At 39.4% G+C, this 22,067-nt stretch overlaps 1 protein-coding gene across 7 annotated transcripts in view; it reads left to right on the forward strand.

Moving 5' to 3' along the window:
- The window catches only part of RNF180 (ring finger protein 180), a 164,389-nt gene that overhangs the window by 101,411 nt on the left and 40,911 nt on the right, over window positions 1-22,067 (forward strand). For all 7 annotated transcript variants that reach the window (XM_084801316.1, XM_084801315.1, XM_084801313.1 and 4 more), the window contains one exon: window positions 9,800-10,025. In XM_084801316.1, the coding sequence (XP_084657442.1) occupies window positions 9,800-10,025 (226 nt within the window). The remainder of the gene's footprint in view (window positions 1-9,799; window positions 10,026-22,067) is intronic.

The raw sequence follows: 22,067 nt of genomic DNA on the forward strand, positions 1-22,067 counted from the left end.
TATATCAGTCATTTCTCTTTTAAACTTTCATGTATAAAATCCCCATTTAAGTTGGGCAGTGGTGGCCCACACCTTTAATCCCAGCACTTGCGAGGCAGAACAGGCAGATTTCTATAAGGTTAAGACTAGCTAGGTATACAGAGCTAGTCCCAGTCCAGCCAAGGCTACACAGAGAAACCTTGTCTCAAAAAACAAAACAAAGCAAAAAACAAAAAACAAACAAACAAACCCACCTCCATTTAGACATCTTATTTCAAAGCTTCTTTCTTCGGGCCTTTTTTACTTAGTCTAATTAAATGAGTATATTCTTGTCAATTTTTTAAAGAGAGAATTCAATAAATAGCCATTTAAAAATTCTTCTATACCCTTCAGTTACTGTAATTGTCCAAAAGTAAATTCTTGGTGGGTGTGGTGGGCAAAGGTTATAATCACAGAACTTGGAAGGTAGCCACAGGAGGCTCAGAAGTCCTACATCACACTCAAGGCTCCAGGAGACCCTCAAGAAAAGGAAAGGAAAGCATTCCTCCAGGTATACATCTGCTAATACCTGTGGCACTTCCACTGTCTTTTCTGGCGTACTCTGTACTCTGTAAAGCTCTAGTGTGAGCACATCTTTAGTAGAGTGGCTTCTGGGCGAGTGTAAGGTGCTTTGACCTGTGGGCACAAGACCACCAGGCAGACTTAGGTTTCTCTCTGTTGTGATATTACAGCTTTGACTAATGAAGGGCTTATTTTAAGCTTACATTTCTTTTTCAGTCCAAGGGTTCCAAGTTAGAAGTGTTGATTTATGCCCACACTCACAATGTAGAGTGGAGCGGGTGCGCCATGCTGGATCCTCGTTATCGAAGCCATCGGGGCCCTTGAGCCTCGTTCATGACACCAAAGTGCTGTGCACAGAAGTGAGAGCTTTGAATTATATGTACAGTGTGTGCGTGCCTGTGTGTGTGCATGCCTGCATGTGTGTGTGTACACGCACGGGTCTGTGTGTGCGTGTGTGCGTGCGTGCGTGCATACGTGTGGGGGGGGAGGAGAGAGAGAGAGAGAGAGAGAGAGAGAGAGAGAGAGAGAGGAGAGAGAGAGTATTAGCCTGTTACCTGGTATTTTCATTCAGCCAGCCCTGAAGTGAGCCTTTCAGCATTGATTCTGTTCTCCATATTAGTCAAAAGTAGGAGTTTGGGGGTGATATAAAAGACTTTTCTAGTTGTTTCTTAAAATATGTAAGTTTTTATGGCTGCTATGGGAGTTAGCATATGTTAGAACTCCCAAACCATCAAATTTGGAATATGTATTTATGCAAATTTGAAGTCATATTCTGAGACAGGAATATAAATTTTATGACACAACAATGACATTTGTAAAAAATTTACATTTAAGAATCATACCTTTAAAGGATTCTGAAAGATGTATATTTAAAGTAACTTCCATATGCTGTTTTCTTAATCATTGCTATTTTCTGATAAGCTTAATATCTAAAGCCGTTCTATGACATAGTGTGAATGCTGTGTCAGTCTTATTAAAAAAATGCAGTAGTTTCTGTGAAGAGGTTAAGTAATATAATGAAAATAATTTATTCTGACTTTTAAGCATAGTCTATAGAGATGGGTATTTAAGAAGTGTGATTTTTATAATTTTAATTAAATATTATCTTCTATGCAAGATATACAAATAATGTATAATAATGTATAAAACATATTTGTTTAATCAACTAATTTTGTTTGATCACATTTCCTTTTTCCAAAATTTTTTACTTTTAATTTGTTCACTACACATCCCAATTGTAGCCCCCTCCCTCATTGCCTCCCCATTCCACACTCCCTCCCTCATGCCCTCTCCCTCCCTCCCCTAGTCCTCAGAAATAAGAGCACTCCTCCCCTTACATCTGACCTCAGCCTATGAAGTCTCATCTGGACTGCCTGTATCCTCTTCCTCTGTGACCTGGCAAGGTAGCCCCACCAGGGGGAAGTGATCAATGTGTAGGGGCCAGAGTCCATGTCAGAAATAATCATTACTCCCCATTTTGTGGGACCCACAGGGAGACCATGCTGCCTGTCTACTACATCTGAGCAGAGGGTCTAAGTCTTGGTCCTCACCGTGCATGGTCCTTGGTTGGTGCATCAGTCTCTGCAGCACCTTCTTCACCCTGATTTGTTGGCTCCCTTGATCTTCCTGTGCAGCTCCCGACCCATCCAGGTCCCTCTATTCCCCAGCTCTTCTATAAGACTCCCTGTGCTCCACCCCGGAGTTTGGCTGTGTATCTCAGCATCTGCTAGGATCTCCTGCTGGGTGGAGTCTTTCAGAGGACCTCTATGGTTGGCTCCCTTCCTGTTTCTTCCCTTCAGCTGCTTCCAGTGTCTACTGTGTTTGTCCTTTTGAATGAGAACTAAGCCTTCTTCTAGAGTCTTCTTTGTTGTTTAGTTTCTTTAGGTCTGTGTGTTGTAGTGTGGTTATCCCATATGATTTGGCAAATAAATGCTTGTAAATGAGTATATTTCATGGGTGTCTTTCTGGGTCTGAGTTCCATCACTCAGGATTATCGTTTCTAGTTCCATCCATTTGTCTGAAAATTTCAAGAGTTCCTTGTTTTCAATGGCTGAGTAGTAGTCCCTAGTGTAAATGTACCACAGTTTCTTTATCCATTCTTCGACTGAGGGACATTCTAGGTTGTTTCCAGATTCTGGCTATTATGAATAGAGCTACTATGAACATAGTTGAACAAATGTCCTTGTTGTGTGGTGGAGCATCTTTTGGGTATATTCCCAGGAGTGTTATGGCTGGGCCTTAAGATAGAACTATTCCCAAATTTCTGAGAAAGTGCCAGATGGATTTCCAAAGTTGTTGTACAAGTTTGCACTCCAACCAGCAATGGAGAAGTGTTCCCTTTTCTCCACATTCTCACCAGCGTGTGCTGTCACTTGAGTTTTTTTTTTTATCTTAGCCATTCTGATAGGTATAAGATGAAATCTCAGAATTGTTTTGATTTGCGTTTCCCTGATGACTAGGGATGTTGAGCATTTCTCGGCCATTTGATATCCCTCTGTTGAGGATTCTCTGTTTAGTTCTGTGCCTCATTTTTTTTTAAATTGGATTATTTGGTTTGTGGTGTTTAATTTCTTGAATTCTTTATATACTTTCTATATTAGCCCTCAGTCAGATGTAGGGTCACATTCCTTTTTAAAAAAAAAAGATTTATTTATTTATGATGTGTACTATGTTCTGCCTGCCCACCAGAAGAGGGCACCAGATCTCATTATAGATGGTTATGAGCCATCATATGGTTGCTAGGAATCGAACTCAGGTCCACTGGAAGAACAGCCAGTACTCTTAGCATCTGTGTTTTAAAATATCTAGTGCTTTTCAAAGATGTTGGTAGGAGAGATGAACAGTTGGCCTGACTGATGTCTATTGAGCATTCTGCCTCCCAGTTTAGTTCAGTTGCTTCCTTGTGCTGGCTAAACAACCCTTCTGTCTACTCATTGATCAATCAGTACTATCTTCTGTTGCTTCTTATTCACCTAAGCACGCAAGAGTTCTAAGGCCTTGCTTTCTCTGTATTCTGAAGATGGCACTGTTTGGGCTTTCCTTGCCTAAACAGTAATAATGACAACAACAACAACAAAAATCACATTGGTTGATATATCCATGTTTTTCTCCTGCAAAGAAATATGGGTAAAGAATAAGGCAGGGAAGGAGCTCCTAAGAGTTAGAAGAAAAGTGACAAGACCAGCAGACACATTTACTCTTTGTGCATAGCATGTAATACAAGGTGGCTTCAGAGGAGTCGACTGTTAGGTTTTTGTTGGAAGTGGAACTGAGTAGAGTTTTCTTCTAGTGGAATCCCAGTGAGACCTCTTACCTGCCTAGAATTCATTAAGTAGGCCTTTTACTTATTGATTGATCTTTATAAGAAATGGGGTACTTCAACTCAATAAAAATGGGAACTCAAGAGATATGATTATCTAAGGCTCTAAGGAAAATAAAAAAATTTCCTTATAAAACCAATGTTACCTTCATTTCCTAAAGTGAAAATTATCTCCTCCTGAGTTTGTTTTCAAAATATCTTAAATCCCCAGTACAACCACTCTATTCTCAACTCTTTGAAATCCACAACTTAATCATTGCTCATTTCTTGCACTTGGCTCTCACATTCCTTTTTTCCTAAAGATTTATTTTTCTTTTTAGTTATGTCTGTGTGTGTGTGTGTGTGTGTGTGTGTGTGTGTGTGTGTGTGTGAGAGAGAGAGAGAGAGAGAGAGAGAGAGAGAGAGAGAGAGAGAGAGAGGGAGAGAGAGAGAGACCCAGTCCGTCCAGAAGAGAATGTTGGATCCCCTGGAGCTGTAATTACAAGAGGTTATAAGCTGCCTGATGTGAGTGCTAACAAGCAAATTTGTGCTACCATACACATTTTTGACCATATAGCCTTCTGTAATCTCTTTGATGTCACTGAGCCTAGTTATGATGGTTATTTTAAGTATTTAATAGATGTTTCAAGCTGTTATGTCTTTGGGATCTGCTCCTAGAGAGTTCTATGTTCTTCAGAGAGCATTGTAATACATGAAATCTTCTTTATTCAAGGAAGTTTCTGGGTTACATGGCATGGTATTCTTTCTCAAAGCGAGGCTACTATGAAGATTTCAGGTTATCTTACCTTAGTGGGCTACAAGCCTATCCAGATTGAGAAACTTCCATAGTACAGGTTGTCAGCAGCCTGGGGCTTTCTCTGAGTCACACACAGCCCTACAAATCAGAGACTCATTTTACCTCCCCCAAAGAGCCAAGCTGAGAAGTACTATGTGTTTTGTTTCTCTTACCATGCTGCTGGCACAGGTCTCTGACTATGAAAGCATTTCTGTCCCACTCTTGCTCATCTTAAGCGGCTTCCACCATCACTCATTTCAAAATGTCAGTATATACCTGCTACTTTGTTTCTTTTAGTGAAAGAAGAGTTTCAGCATACCAAATCTCTTCCTGTAAAACTATGAACTATAAACACTACATGCCGCAAGTAATGTTCTACATCAAGAAATATTTATTTGCTGTAGTAGATCAGGACCCAAAGGCTCTTTCAAGTTTCTAGTAATCTTGGCACATGCCAGAAGGAATCTTTGCCACATTCTATCTAACCTTCGCTTTTTATCTGTTTTATTTCAGTTGTCACATGTGTCAGTAGACATATATTAAGTTATTTTTGATATATGTCCATCACTTTAAACATAGTCACAGACACTGGAAGCTTAGCAGACTAATACAAGAAAACACAGATGTTTGTCTTTCACTGGCTTTTCTAAAAGAATTTACAGGGGTCTTTGCATTTAATCTAGAAACGTGGCACTGTTTACCCACTGGGATCCTGCAATAAAGGGTGGGACAGTTGGAAACCCCATTTGCTATTTGGCTCCTAGTTGGTCTTACTTCTTAAACATTTAAAAGTGCTTTATCGATTGAGCATGAGAAACAGGTGTGTCTTTCAGTGCTATTCTAGAATTTTCAAACACTTCTCTTCCTCCTTTCATGATGTTCAAAGTGATATCATCATTTTCCTGGACTTATCATGTCACATGAGACGAGCAACAACCAAGTCATGTTAGTGAGTTCATTTTATTTTTATTTTATTTTTTATTTATTTATTTTTGTTAGTGAGTTCTTTTTCCTAAGCTTGCTTTGCTCACTCTCTGGCTCCCAGTCTATCAGAGGTGACAGTTCCTCCCAGATGCATGCCAGTACATAACACGAGTTGTCACTTTTCTAGTACCCAATAGCAGCTTATTCATAAGTCAATATGCAGTAGTGTCGACTGTGTTATATAGGCATTCCTATTTTAGACTGTGCTATATAGGCCCTCCTATGTTAGGCTGTATTATATAGGTACTCCTGTTTTAGACTGTGTTATATAGGTACTACTATTTTAGACTGTATTACATAGGTACTCCTATCTTAGACTGTTATATAGGCACTCTTATTTTATTTTTAATTAAATTTTTTATTTCTTACATATACATTTATATTAGTACACACATATACAATAAACTACCTACAGCAAGAAGAACCATGAAACAATCAGGAAGTATATAAATGTTACATTCAAAGTGTTTTGGCTGTTTGTATTTGGCGGCCTTGAAGAAAACATCTTTACTATCTTGGTGTATCTAAAATTCTGAATGCAAATCCATATCTATCATATCTCGTCATTATCAACATAAAACATCTATCGAGACCTAAAAACATCTTAACCCCTAAGCAACTGCGCTTAATTGTAAGACTAAACTATCTGGTCTTCAGCATTATCAGAGATTTGAGAAGGAATAAAATTGATTACCTGAGTAGACATGAAGTGCAGGTTAGCAGCTTCCAAAATAAGAGGCTGACAGAGATGGTATGCTGCCTGAACAGCCACTCAAAACTCTATAATGTTGGAGCATCATCTTCAGCCTTCTGGCCCAATATATCTGACAGACATATTTGTGAGGCAGGAACTGTTGAGGACTTGCTTACCCTGTCTTGGCAGAGTTTGATCATCAACTCTGCCTGCATCCAAGCTTGCCCATTTTTAGCAGAATTCTGTGTGTAGTAGAAACAAGGACATTTTTCCCAGTGGCTTGTTTGCCACATTTAAAGCCATCTCCACAAGGAGGTTCATTGATGCTCATTATCTTCTTTGAGGTAGGCTGGGTGTTGTCAGGAGTTAACCTGTATTCCTATTTTAGAGTGTATTATACAGGTCCTCTGATTGTAGACTGTGTTATGTAGGTATTTCTGTCCCTGACCCTGCTTTCTGTTAGTCACCCACCAGTGCAATACTGCTCCTAAATCCTAGTGGCCTGGTGGCCTACCCACAGCAGAATTCTTCTTTAAGTTGCTTGTTATCCTCTGCAGTGTTTTAGTGACTTTTCAGTCCTTATATCTAGAATGGTGGAGCAGCCACTCTTGGCAACCTCGCAGAATTATAAAAATGGCTCTTTGCAGAAACTGTTGAGATGTGGTTTTCCTTAGCTTTGCTCCTTTTTCTGGGGACAAAGTAAGTATACAGCCAAGCTTGATGTCAGTGAGTAGACAGATGCAATTGCTCGGTAGGGTTAAAAGCCTGTGAATGGACACAGAGAAATCTCACCCACCTGGCCGTGCCATGCTTCTATCAACTGTAATATAAAGTGCTGTAGTTATGTGAATTGGCCAGGGCTCAGCTAAGTCCCCAGATACATTTATTAGGAGTGGTTGCATAAAAGTCATCATCTACTTTCTGTGGGTCATCATATTTATTCACAAAATCATAACATGTTCATTACTTGATTTGAAAACCTTAAAATGAGGGCTAGTGACATTTCCAACAGGTAAAGGGCCCTGCTGCCACTCCTGACAATAAGAATTTTAGAGCCAGGCTCTGCATGGTGGGGAGGAGACAACCAACTTTCCAAGTTGTTACCAGGCCTGTGGCAAACACACACATATCAAAATAAGATATTAATGTAAAAAAAATAACACCTAAAAGTTATTTGAGAGGGAAAAAAAGTATTGTGGGGGCTGGAGAGATGGCTCAGAGGTTCAGAGCTGGCTGCTCTTCCAAAGGGCCTGAGTTCGATTCCTGGCAATCACATGATGGGTCATGACCATCTATAAGGAGATCTGGTGCCCTCTTCTGGTGTGCAGGAGTACATGCAGGTAAAATAGTGTATACATTTTTTTTAAAAAAAGTACTGCACTGATTAGTATATCACAGTGAGAAGGTAGGCTCACTAAGGAAAGGCATGATGTTAATGCCAGGACCTGAACTGTTTGTAGCCACGGAAACTGCAAAAACCAACGTGACTAATGCTGTTTGCTTGTTTGTTACACTTATATCTATTTTGGGTGTGCAAGTGCATATGCAGATCGGAGGACAGCTTGTAGGAGTTGGTTCTCTCTTTCTACCATGTAGGCCTTGGCAATCAAACTCAAGTTTTTATGCTTGGTACCTTTACCAGTCAAGCATCTCATCAGCTGAAGCATCTCACCAGCCCAAGGAGGTTATTGTTTAATATAAGGAAAGTGTTTGAAGTCTAACAAGCACTAAAAAAGGAGACATTTTGGGAAATGAGGTAAATTTAAACTAATAATGACAAACATACACACACACACACACACACACACACACACATACACACACACACACACAAATATCTCTATATAAGAAGAGATCGTGTATTATCTTGATTCCACTAAAAAGGCATAACCAGGCAATAGGTAATACAGTCCAAACTAAGCACCAATCATTATTAAAAGCTGCTAGTTCTGACTCCAAGGCTAGGAAACGCCTCACATAGTTCTCCTTACCTTCATCACCACCACCACCTACCACTTCTGGACAATAAAAGATAGTTCCAGCCTTTTACCAACCATCCTGAGATAAGTCTCAACACCAAACTCCAAATACGCTGCATACGCATCCTTCATTTCACAATGCCCACTACTTATTGAGTTAATTTGGTTTGAAATGTGAAACTCGTAGTGTTTCTGAAACAGCTATATCTTAAAGAGATTTGACTGAACCATATTTAGAAATGAACACTTGGCGCAGCTGGAGAGGTGGCTCAGTGATTAAGAACACTTACAGGACAGTTCCCCGGACCCACTTGAGTTGGGCTTATAGTGCCTATAACTCCAGCTCCAGAGAGGGCCCTACACAGGTCACTAATCCTATTCACGGGAGCTCTGCCCGATGACTTCATCACCTGTGCCTCACCTCTTCATGCACTGCACCGGGGAGTTAGGGTTCAGTAGATGCTCCCAAGAGGTGAACATCAAAGCACAATAGAGGGCTTGGTTGTTGGTGTCTCTTTGTTTGTATCTGAAGCTTCTTTTTTTCCATATCTATCTATCTATCTATCTATCTATCTATCTATCTATCTATCTATCTATATCTACTTATAATAAACCCAAGGTCCATTCAAATATGACTCACCAATCCTGTGCCCCTGAGAAGAGAAGTAAACTTTGACTACTTTTCTCCAGATGTCTCCTAGCTTGAGAAAACTTTCCCCAAGGCAACCAATAGAAACTAGAGTCTGAGGTGAGAGAAGACAAGACGAAGCACACGAGGAAGAGGGGGGGTCATGGTTAAGATCTGTTAAATACGTCCGAGCTAAGTGTTTGCAGTGGGTCTCCTGGTTTAATCCCCACAGCTCCACAGGTTGGGTAACTCTCGGCCACACTTCGTGCTGCCTCTCCCATATGTTACCTGTGGGAAGAGAAGAGGTTCCTCATATTTCGTAGCCGCAAAGCTAACCCTGCAATCATCGCACATTGCTTTACCAACTCTGCCTCCGACATGCACTTAGCTTTGATACTTTCTTGTGACTGAGGCCCAGGAAGATGTAAGGTATAGAACACAAGATGCTCCAGGTACAGTGTGAGAGGGAAGAGTCTGATGGACGTCATGAGAAGAGGTCACGATAACGTTCTATAACCGATGACAGTCACCATTTTGGATGGGGCATGGGGGAGATTTGTAATCCCGGTGCCACAGGTGTAACAGTTAACTAGTGCCAGCTGGAATCACAGATACACTTAGTATGCTTAACTATGGTTTAGCATTTATTTTTATGTTGAAATATTAGAGAATAATTGAAGTTTCTGGGTTTTTTTTCATATGTTTTCTGTTTCGTCTCACTTTAACAGATCACGTTTCTATCACTTGGAACACGTTACAGAAACAGATTCTATACACACCTCATAAATATTTTAATTTTAACAAAATACAAAGCCACCCTCTCTCGGGGGAACCCAGTCTTATACTAATCGAAGGAAACTGCTTTCCTTGTGTTCTGCAGACTCTGAGTAATGAGATGAGCACGGATGACGAGCATGAATACGCAGAGGAAAAGGACAGCTACATCTGTGCAGTATGCCTGGATGTGTACTTCAACCCCTACATGTGCCACCCTTGTCACCACATCTTCTGCGAGCCCTGCCTACGGACTCTGGCCAAAGACAACCCCGCAAGCACTCCCTGCCCGCTGTGCCGGACAATTATTTCTAGAGTCTTTCTCCAGACAGGTAATGACTCTCTCACATTATCACAGTCACCTAATGTTTTCTAATTATCTCTTGGTTTTGACCCCAAAGGTATCCTATAAATTATTGTGAAGTCAATGAAAACGATCCACCATGTGATTGGCACTCTAGTTTATAAAACAGTGCTTGCCCAGCTAATTGAAATATCCCAGAACCACAAATGAGAGTACATCTGTGGACTCCTAACTCTGCACTTGGATATTTTAAGCGTCCTATTCAGCTGTCATTCACTCTCTACAGACACCCTTGAGGTGAAGGAAATTGTATCTGAAGCAACACTGTTGACTTCTTACCCCACTATCTGCTTTCTGTTGCCACTTATCCTGTGGCCCTCATATCTGAGGACAGTTACCCCAACTCTCAAATCTCCAAGCCCCATCTTTGACACTGTGATGTTGTTAATTATGAATTGTGTTGTGCCATGTTCATAGCCCTCCAGAGATGCATGCAGCCACAGTCAGTGGATCTGAGGCATCTGTTCTGGTCATTCCTAATGTGGCCTAGGCTCTCTCTTTTTAAGCGAGTGAGAGTAAGGTAGGAATGAGGATCTGTTTATCTACTTGTGTGAAGATGGCTTTTCACCCATGTTGATGAAGAGATGCAGCCTAATGCACATGAGAGAAAGAAAGGGCAGCGAGCACTGGGTGCTAGATGTTGGGGGAGGAGGGCCTTTCTCACTGTTTCATCCTCAGACCAATAGAGTCAAATTGGAGATCAAGGCATGTGCTTTATTAGTAGTGAAATTGAAGAGCTTAAACAGCAGTTTTATTTCCTAAAAGAAATCAATGGACCCACCACCCATCTGGGTGAAGCGGTGAACTTGGATACCCCAACCCAGCCAGCTGCACGAAGGCTTGCAAATCTCTCTAATCAAACAGTGGAGAGAAAGCCAAGGCACAACCTTCTGATCTGCCCAGTGCAAGGAGACTGCTGCATAAAAAGCACTGCATGTCTCATGACTGACTGGCACTACCCAGTAGAGAAGTGAGGTTGAGGCCCAAGGCTCTCAACGGTTACTCCTTCTGTCCTGGGGGCAGAACAATCAAAGATGAAAAGAGGAAATTGTGTCCTTAAGAGAGCAGATGCTTACAGGAAGATTTGCTCCCTATCTTGTGCCTGGAACATTGAGGCACAAAGAAAAGGTTCTGTTGTCATAGCAGATCTTCCACCAGAGTGACTTGGGCTAACAGGGCAGGGGAGGGTAGCTTATCCTCAGTGCTTCCATCACCTACCATGAGCTTGTTTTCATGGGATGTCGCTGTTTAGACTTAGGTCCCTACCTTACAGGGTCTCACTAAACACTGTAGAGTGTTCAGACAGATCTTATCCAGGCCTCCTAGAATCTTGTTTAATACAGAGATTATAAAATGTATTTTCTTCATGATTTAAGTCAATAATGACTAAAGTCTCTTTGGTTTGTTTTCAGATTAACAATTTCACAGTTTCCTTTATTTTCAAGTAGTTTCTCTGAAATAAGTCATTTTAGGAAGTAGTAACAGTCTCTTTAAGGAGAAACTGCATGCACATATGCACTGCTCACTTACAGGCTGCTAAAACAGAGAGGACTTTTCATCCTACCTCAAAAGGATTTGAGATGATTTGTAAAATATGTCAATGAAATGCCAAGAAAAGGGAGGTAAAAGTCAAATGGAACACAGACTCCACACAGCCAGAGGTGCAGATACACAAGCCGTACCCAGTAACTCCAGTTTGATGAAGTTTTATGTGTCCAAAACATATAAGGAAAACTGTAAATAGGTATTTAAAAAGTGGTTTTCCTGATCCATTAAAAGAAAAATATGAATTCTCAAAGATAACTTAAAGGAGTTTCTGGCAGTTAGCCCTAAGAGAAATTTTTGTGTGACTTCTCTGGAATATATCCCACAAGTAAGCAGTGTCCTCAGAAGCATCCTGGAGAAGGTGCACCATCAAGATTTCTCTTTGTTGCTTATGGTACCTTAAGTAAAACCTGAGTAAATATCAATATAAATCAGAGCAGTCCATATTGCTAATTGCTAATATAATATGTCTGTTTTCTTTTTGAAAATAATTTTAGGTAGTAAGCTGAGACATGATCATATTTATTCCTACTGTTTCAAGGCAGCAATTAATGAACCTATTAAGTGTGTGTGTGTGTGTGTGTGTGTGTGTGTGTGTGTGTGTGTGTGTGCATGTCTAAGCTTTTGTCATTGTTATCTAAACTATGAGATCATATGAACAATGCTTTTTCACTCGTTTCCTTGCTTAACCTAAAGTCCTTGTGTTTCCTGTGATGATGTCATGTTCTATCTATTTAGCCCGTTTCCTTTTATGGAATATTCACACTCTTTAATTTATAATTTTATTTATACATTAATGGCATACATAGATAAACATTTGAACATACCATAGAGTGCATCCTTGTAGAGAGCTTCTGGGAGCAGAGGCAGTAGTTAAAGCCGTGTTATAAGGTAACACGTGAATTATCAGTAACAGCAGTGTGTGAGGGCATGCTGTCTCTACCGCTTTTGTCATTTAATTTTCTGTTTTAAACTTCTTGGGCTATAAGGGAGGTAGGCTTGTTTAATAAGTTCATAATAAAATATAATTGTTAAGAAAATTGAGCCCACATGTGACCATGAGGATTCTTTTATATTTAATGCCAAATTTTGCCACATACGGAAGGCAATCTCCCCGCTGTGTCCTTTACACCTTATTTTTGGCTATGATATTTTGTGAATGTACCAAATACCTAGATTTTGGTTTTGTTTTCTTTCATTTTCTTTTTAGTAGCGTCAGGAGTTTAACCATTGCCATTATTGTTAAATCTTAGGTAATAGGGGCCATAACAATTATACAAGTTTATAAGCCTTCCCCTTACCTATGATTTTTAAGTTACATTCTCTCCTCCTTTTCCCACATTTCCTGGGGGGCTTTATTTACCTAAGGATAAAGTCCCACTTTGCAATCCTTAAGCACGCGTCCCAGCAACCGTTTAACCAGCCGTTCGTTCTGTGCCAACTGAACTGTCTTCCTTTGAAAAGCAGCAGGAACTGAAACAAGTCTCTCCTGCCAGCTGTTTCTCTCCATTCACCGTACTGCCTTGTCCGAACCATTATTACTTCATTTCTAATTATTTTAGTGTCTATATTTAATAACTCACAAGGTTTAAATTAACTTGAGGATGAGTGGCAATTTAGTGGGTATTTCTGTAATGTTGATTATGATAGTCCTATAATTCCCTCCCTGAAGGCTCTGTATTTTTATGTTAACTTTACATCTATCTATTCATGGTTGCTCTTGTAGCATTGATTTTTTTTTCTTCTTCCTTCAGTTTCTGCTATTTTTGTTGATACGTTAGGAAAAAGTTACTTAGTCTTGGATTCTTCTGTTCCTGTAATCCTATTGAGTGTTGGGAATTATTTAGTGAATAAATTAATCATATAAATTGCTCAATGTCATCATCATTCTGGTTGTGAGCATAGCATGGAATTGTGATTGCCAAATGTCACAGTGGAAAAGCTTGTCTTTATAGCGACTGAAGATACAGTATGACCAATACGAGGTCCCTTGTCTCATACTTAATTTAGCCCAATGGGTAAAAATACAGTGATATTCATTCTAGATTTATCCCATGGAACACTCTTTAGCAAAATCATGTCTTTACACTTGAACTGTAACTTTCCCTAATTACATTACTCTTGCTTACTTAGTTACTTAGTGTTAGCTGTGATCTCAGTGTACCGCTTAATGCTGATAAACATTGAAAAGCTGAAGTCAGATAGGATGCACAGAAGAAATGACAGAGGCATCAAGATCTGCTTATAAACATAGGTATGAAGATAGGCTGTTAAGAGTTGTAAGAAAAAGTTACCCATAAGCACCTTCTCTCCTCCTAACTTAGCCCTGAGCATTGAGCCTTCCTGACAAAGACCGGTGGATCCCGATAGCAGACCCCATCCTCTGTCCCCTAGTAATCTGTTCCACTGGCCACATTCACAAATGAGTGTGTCCCTAGTCCAATGAGATGAGAATAAAATACGTTATCGGAAGGACTGCTTTCTTTTCCTTTGGACATGAACAGTGATGAGCAACAGTGTTACCTGTGGTAGACATCTTCTGAGCGAGTGAAGGACCAGCCTTAGTATGAAGACTGTACTATGGGTGTCAGAGCTGAGAACAATGCATGAAATGCAACTGCAATGGCGTTAATGAGCCACCGAGTCTGACAAGCCCGAAGTCAGCCTTTAGATGGCCTATTACACAAACTAGTAAATTCGCACATTAACTAGAATAATCTTATTAGATTTCCTATTAAGTTTCAACTAAAAGTAACCTAACAGGCCAGGTAGAATAGTGCACACTTTTAATCCCAACACTCAGGAGATAGAGACCAAAGAATCTTGGGAGTTTTTTTTTTTGGCCAGCCTGGTCTTCAGAGAGAATTCAGGACAGCAAAGGCCCTGTCTCAAGAAAGAAGCAAAAAATTAACTTAACTGATAAAATTATACTAATTATAAAGATAACCACAAAGAAACTAAAAAATGATGGTTTAATATACAAAAAATTCACAAGTGTGAAGGATAGAAAACAGTATAAAAGCTGGTCAATTATATTTTAAATTAGTAAAAGAAATAGTAAAGTGGGTATGTAAATAATAGTATAGTATCTTTGTCCACAACCTCTATCAGGGCAACTGTTTAAACAGTGAAATCTTGAAAAAAATTAACCTAAGTACATAGAGCAAATGGGGAAGGGTTTATTTGAAAGTATCTACTGAATTTTACCACTGTTTGGCTGGGCAGGTGATTCCGTGGGTTGAGAGTACTTGCTGCTCTTGCAGAAGACCTGGGTTCAATCCCCGGTACCCACATTATGGCTCATAACAATCTGTAACCCCAGTGCCAGGTGGTCAGACACCCTCCTCTGACCTATGTAGGAATCAGATATGTCAGACAAAAAACCCTGTCCTGGATGGCTGCATCCAGAAAATGGAGTCATAATACCTACGTTTGTAAATACAGCTACATGAATACAAACATACCTAATACATACAAACATAAGTACAAGTTATATGAGCAAATAAATAATAACCATAGAAGACAGTCTAGGGAAAAAGCAGCTAAGAAGGGCCTTCCTAGGGTAGTGTAAGCCTCAAAGAAAGACAAGGACTCACTGCCCCTGTGGCAGGGCTGGTTTTGCTTCATGGCATTAAGAAAAGTGGAGGAGAGTAAGAATTGGATGGGGAAAACAACTTCTTTAAACTATATATTCAAGTCACTAAAAAAATGGAAAAGTAGGCAACCACTAAAACAAGACCCAAGAAAAAGAAAAATCCACATACCATGTTTATTTGACTTTTTTTTTTACAAGAGTACAAAAAATTAGCCTTAGTTGACCATATGCTTCTGGTACCACTATCTACCATATAGAAAATAATGAATTTGCGCTCCTGGCTCACAGTATGTGTATGTTTGCTAACTCTAGAACAAAGCCATACATGTAGGGTGAAATGAAATTGAATTCTTAGAAGAAAGCATAAGACATTATCTTTGTGAACTTTGATTAAACAGTGGTTCCTTAGATACAGCATGTTGGGCACAAACATTAAAAGGAAATAAATTATACTTCATCAGACTTATTTTTTAAAGCTTTACTTTAAAGTAGAAACATGAAAAAATGGGGGCAAAAACAAACAAGCAAAGTGAGAGTCATCCTGAAAACATTCTGACTATTAGATTCTGGGTCAATGTAGAGAGATCCTGTAAGTTGCACAGAGGGTTGTAATGTCTTGGGTATTGCAAGGAGGTCACAACGTTAGTGCATCTACTATAAAAACACTCACGCCTCAAAGCCCGTTCTTATTCACAATATATCCTGATCTCAACAGAAAAGGTCCTACCCTTGTTCTAATTTTATTTTCTTCTCAGCTGACCTTTCCCTTTTAACTATCTCCCTAACCACTGATCCCAGGACCCCAGACTTCAGTAAAATTCAGTATAGATAAGCAAGGAAACAACATTTAAGCTAACCTGAGACTTTAAGCATTAAAGAGAAGTGTGAAGTTCCATCAGAGATGTTTTGGCTGTCACAATAACTGAAGGACGTTTACTTGCATTTAGGCAGCAGGGCAGAGAAATCCTGAAGCTTACGGGACAGTCCCAAATAATTCTGAATTATCTTGTTTCTGTTTTACCTTCTAATGTCCTACTAGACTCTATCTAGGATGTACAGTATACCAGCAAGAACAGCGCACTCTTTTATCCTCTTTTTACTGTGACCATCTGTGATTTTCCTTGGTGATGTCCAAATTTATAGAAAGGTCATTTCATACTTTCTCTGATTCTACACCAGTAAGTCTGGTCTATTAATTCTTAAGCTAATGTTGTTCTGGTTTTGCTTCTATTTATGCCTCTACTATTCCTCCCCCCACCCCTTAGTTCATCTCATGTAGAATGAGCTCTGCCTCTGAAACTCAAACTGATTCTCTATCAGGAAGACTATTCGACTATGCTCATTTGCCTTTTAGTGTGGCCAATCCAAAGTTTTAATCTGTTGAAATAAATATTTTATTATGAGAATAAGAAAAAATACATACAATATTTAAAGTGTGGTTTCTCAGAGGTCTGTCATCTTTGTACCCACTGTTATAAATTTTACTCTGGCCACACATTGGGAGAAATAATTTGTTTCTGCTTAAGTAATTTTCTTACTAACATAAATGCTCAGTATTTATCTTAGCTTTATCCTTAGCAATATGTCTGTGAATTTATTGATTTGATGTTCTAGTTTGTTTCTTCTAATATACCTTTAACATGATTGGCAGCTATAAATATTCAGTCTTATCCAGAATCACTTCAAATGTCATTAATAGCTTACAAAATAATGCCTGGAAAACATTGACTCACAGTATAGAGATTTGTCTCTAAAAGAAAAGCCCCAAAACTCTCAGTAAACAACCCCATTCTCTCTCTCTCTCTCTCTCTCTCTCTCTCTCTCTCTCTCTCTCTCTCTCTCTCTCTCTCTCTCTCTCTGCATTGCTCTTAAGTGGCTTCTCTTTCCTGTACTGTTCTCATGAGAGTTAGGCGTGGCCTATCTCTGACTCATTCTGTCAAGTCTTTCTCTAATCTGTCACTCTATTTGCCCCTCAATTATTGGTCTCTTTCAAACATGGCTGCTTCCTTCTATAAACTAACCTTACCTTCACTGTTTGGGATTAAAGGTGTGTACTAAGAGCATGTCTGTATTCCAGCCAGATCATACTGTAATCTAGAGTTTGTCTGCATTCCAACCGGATTACCTAGACCTAGAAGTTCTTTGGATGTGATCCCTTACCAAAGAAGCCATGTTGCTAGGTTAAAATTCCTCTACAGGACCAGGCTCACTTTCCCCTGTTGTGGCTAGACAGGGCCACCCAGACAGGGGGAAGGAATCCAAAGGCAGGCAACACCGTCAGATACAGCACCTCTTCCTGATGTTAGGAATCCCACATAAATTCCAAGCTGCGCTTCTGTTACATATGAGGTCCTAGTTCTGCCCTGTGCATGCTCTCAGTTTGTCAGTTCAGTCTCTGTGAATTTCTATGGATCCAGCTTAGTTGGTTTTGTATGTTTTCTTGTGGTGTCCTTGGCCTCTCTCTGGCTCATTCAAACCTCCCTCGCCCTCTTGCATAGGATTCCCCAAGCTCTAGACCTCTGAACCAGTTGCTGGTTGAAGCCTCTCTGATGGTGATTATGCCAGGCTGCTCTCTGCAAGAATAACAGAATATCAGCATCATTAGCAGTGTCAGGGGTGGGCTCCTCCTCGTGGCTTGGGTCTCAAGCTGGACCGGTCATTTGTTGGCCACTCCCTCAATATCTGCTCCGTCTTTACCCCCTGCATCTTGTAGCCAGGACAAATTGTAGGTCAAGAGTTTTCTGGCTGGGTTGGTGTCCCAGTCCTTTTATTAGAAGTCTTGCCTGGTTACAGGAGATAGCCAGTTCAGGCTCCATACTCTTCCTCATTGCTAGGAGTCTTAGCTAGGGTTGCACTCGTACATTTATTGGAGTTTCCATTGTTCTGGGTTTCCAGCTCATCCCAGAGATGTCACCCCACCCCCATTCCAGCTGTCTCTCCTGGTATTCTCTCCTTCCGTTCTCCCCATCCTGGCTCCTCCAGTTCCCACCCCCACCTCTATCCCTGCACAGGCCCCCTCCACTGTCCATAATATCTATTCTGTTTTCCCTTCTCAGATTCACGTGTCCTCCCATGAGCTATCCCTGTTACTTACCTTCTTTGGGTCTGTGGATTATAGCGTGGTTATGCTTTAAGGCTAATGTCCTGTTATAAGGGAGCACATACCATATTTGTCTTTCTGGGTCTTGGTCATCTCATCCAGGATGTTCTTTTCTAATCCTATCCATTTGCCTGCAAATTTCATGTCATTGGTTTTAATAGCTGGGTAATACTCCATGTGTAAACATGCCATATTTTCTTTATCTGTTCTTCAGTTGAGGGGCATCTAGGTTATTTCCAATTTTTGGCTATTATGAATTACAGCTGCTATGAACATACAGCAAGGGTCGATGTGGTATGGTGGAGCATCTTTTAGGTTTATTCCCAAGAGTGGTATCACTGGGTCTGGAGGTAGAACTATTCCCAATTTTATGAGAAACTGCCAAATTGATTTCCAGAGTGGTTGTACAAGTTTGTGCTCCCACCAGCAGTGAGGGAGTGCTCCCCTTGCTCCACATCCTTACTAGCATGTGCCGCCACTTGAGTTTTTTATCATAGCCACTACAATGAATGTAAGATGGAATCTCTAATTCATTTTGACTTGCATTTCCCTGATGATTAAAGCTGTTGAACTTTTCTTTAAGGTGCTTTTCAGCTGTTAGAGATTCCTCTGTTGAGAATCCTCTGTTTAGCCCTGTGCTCCGTTTTAAATTGGATCATTTGGTTTGTTGGTGTCTGGTTTCTTGAGTTCTGTATATATTTTGGATATTAGCCCTCTGTCAGATGTAGAGTAGGTAAGGATCTTTTCCCATTCTGTAGGTTCCTGTTTTGTTCTATTAACAGAAGCTTTACAGTTTTATGAAGTCTATTTATTAATTGTTGATCTTAGTGCTTGTACTAGAAATATTCTGTTCAAAAACCTGACTCCTGTGCTAATTCATTCAAAGCTATCCCTCACTTTCTTTTCTGTCAGGTTTACTGGCTCTATCTTTATGTTTGATCGATTTGGACTTGAGTTTTATGTAAGGTGATAAGTATGGATCTACTTTCATTCTACAACCAGACATTCAGTTCGACTAGCACAATTTACTTAAGATGCTTTCTTTTTTCTATTGTATAATTTTGGCTTCTTTGTCAAAAATCAAATGTCTATAAATGTGTGGATTTACTTCTGGGTCTTCGATTCTATTCCATTGATCTACTTGTCTGTTTGTATGTTAATACCATGCATTTTTTATTACTATTACTCTGTAGTACAGCTTGAAACCAGGGATAGTGATACCTTCAGAATTTCTTTTATTGTACAGGATTGTTTTTAGCTATTCTGGGTTGTTTGTTTGTTTTTCCACATGAAATTGAGTATTCTTTTAAATTCTGAAAAGAATTGTGTTGGGATTTTGATGGAAATTGTGTTGCATCTGTAGATGGCTTTTGGTAAGATAGCCATTTTCCCTGTTAATCCTACCAATCCATGAGCATGAGAGATCTTTCCATCTTCCTATGACTTCAATTTCTTTTTTCAAAGACTTGAAGTTCATGTCATACAGGTCTTTCACTTGCTCGGTTAGAGTTACAACAAAATATTTTATATCATTTGAGGGTATTGTGAAGAGGATTATTTCCCTCTAATTTCTTTCTCAGCCCATTTATTATGTGTATATAAGAGGGCTACTGATTTTTTTCAGTTAATTTTTTATCCAGTCACTTTGTTGAAGGTATTTAATAGCTGAAGGAGTTCTGTGGTAGAATTTTTTGGGTCACTTTTGTGTACTATCATATAATTTATAAATAGCAATAGTTTGAATATTCCTTTCCAATTTGTATCCCCTTGATCTCCTTTAGTTGCCTCTTTGCTTTAGCTAGAACTTCAAGTACTCTATTGAACAGATATGGAGACAGTGGGCAGCCTTGTCTTGCCATTGATTTCATGGAATTGCTCTAAGTCTCTGTTGAATTTCATGATGTCTGTCTACATGCTATATATTGTCTTTAGTGAATTTAGGTAGTGCCTTGAATCCCTGATCTCTCCAAGACTTTCATCATGAAGAAGGTGTGTTAGATTTTTGTCAAAGGCTTTTCAACATCTAATGAGATGAGATGATCAGATATGTTTTTTCCCTTTCAGTTTGTTTATATGGTAGATTATGTTCATGAAATTTTCAAATGTTGAACCATCCCTTCATCTCTGGCATAAAGCCTATTTGATCATGGTGGATGATGTTTTTGATGTGTCCTTGAACTTGGTTTGCAAGTACTTTATTGAGTATCTTTTCATCCATGTTCATAAGGAAGATTGATCTGAAATTCTCTTTCTTGGTTGCAACTTTGTGTGGTTTGGGTTTTGGAGTGTTTGTGACCTAATTAAATAAATTTAGCAGCGTTCCTTCTGGTTCTATTTTGTAAAATAATTGGAGGAGTATTGGGTTTTAGCTTTTCCTTGAAGGTCTGGTAAATTCAACACTAAACCCATATTTCCCTGAGTTTGTTTGTTTTTGTTTTTTTGGGGGGGGCAAACTTTTAGTTACTGCTTCTATTTCTTTAGAGGTATTAGGCATATTTAAATTGTTACCTAATCTTGATTTAACTTTGATAAATGAAAACTATAAAGAAAATAGTCCCTTTCATTTAGGTTTTCCAATTATGTGGAGGGCAGGTTTTTGAAGTAAAACCTAATGATTCTTTGGATTCCCTCTGTTCTCGGTTGTTATGTCCCCCTTTTTATTTCTGATTTTGTTAATTTGGATAGTCTTTCTTTGCCTTTTAGTTTGGCTAACGGTTTGTCTATCTTGTTCGTTTTCTCAAAGAACCAATTATTGGATTCATTGATTTTTTTAAATTGTTCTCTTTGTTTTTGCTTTATTGATTTGAACTCTGAGGCTCATTGTTTCCTGTACTCCTCTTGGGTGTGTTTGCTTTTTTGCCTAGTTTGGGTGAGCTGTTAATCACTGGAATGATAGCTCAGTAATTTCTTTATGAAGGCATTTAGTGCTTTGAACGTTCCTCTTAGCACTGCTTTTATTGTATCCCATAAGTGTGGTTATGTTGTGCATGCATTTTCATTGGATTCTTAAAAAGTTTCAATTTCTTCTTTTCTTCCTTGACCCAGTGGTCATTGAGTAGGGAGTTAGTTGTCCAGTTTGTCGGATTTCTGTTATTGTTGATGAGTATGAAGTGCCCTTCCCTGTCTGTTTTGCTTATGTTTTTTTGAAAGTCCATTTTATCAGCTATTAGAATGGCTACTTTATCTTGCTTCTTGGGTCTTTTTGCTTGGAAAATATTTTTCCAACCCTTTCCTCTGAGGTAGTGTCTATCTTTAATGCTGAAGTATATTTCTTGTACGCAGCAGGATGACGGATCTTGTTTTCACATTCACTCTGTTAGGCTGTGTCTTTTTATTGGGGAATTGAGTACATTGATGTTGGGAGATATTAATGATCATTGATTGTTAATGCTTGTTATTTTTATGATTGTTGTGGTTGGGCGTGTGTGTGTGTGTGTGTGTGTGTGTGTGCGCGCGCGCGCGTGCTCACACACCTCTGCTGGTGTGGAATTATTTATTTCCTCTGTTTACTTGTGTGTGTAGTTAGCTTCTAGTATCTTCTGTAGGGCTGGATTTGTGGATAATGTTTAAATTTGGTTTTGTCTCTTAGGAACTGCAAGATATCTACACCAGGCCCTTCTGCCTTTTAGAGTCTCTGTTGCGAAATCAGATGTAATTCTGATAGGTCTGCCTTTGCATGTTACTTGGCCTTTTTTTCCCCTTGCAGCTTTTAATATTTTTTCTTTTCTCTGTATATTTAGTATTTTGATTATTATATGGTGGGAGGATTT

This window comes from Acomys minous (assembly GCF_964271855.1).
Source record: "Acomys minous genome assembly, chromosome: 11".
Classification (NCBI taxonomy): domain Eukaryota; kingdom Metazoa; phylum Chordata; class Mammalia; order Rodentia; family Muridae; genus Acomys; species Acomys minous.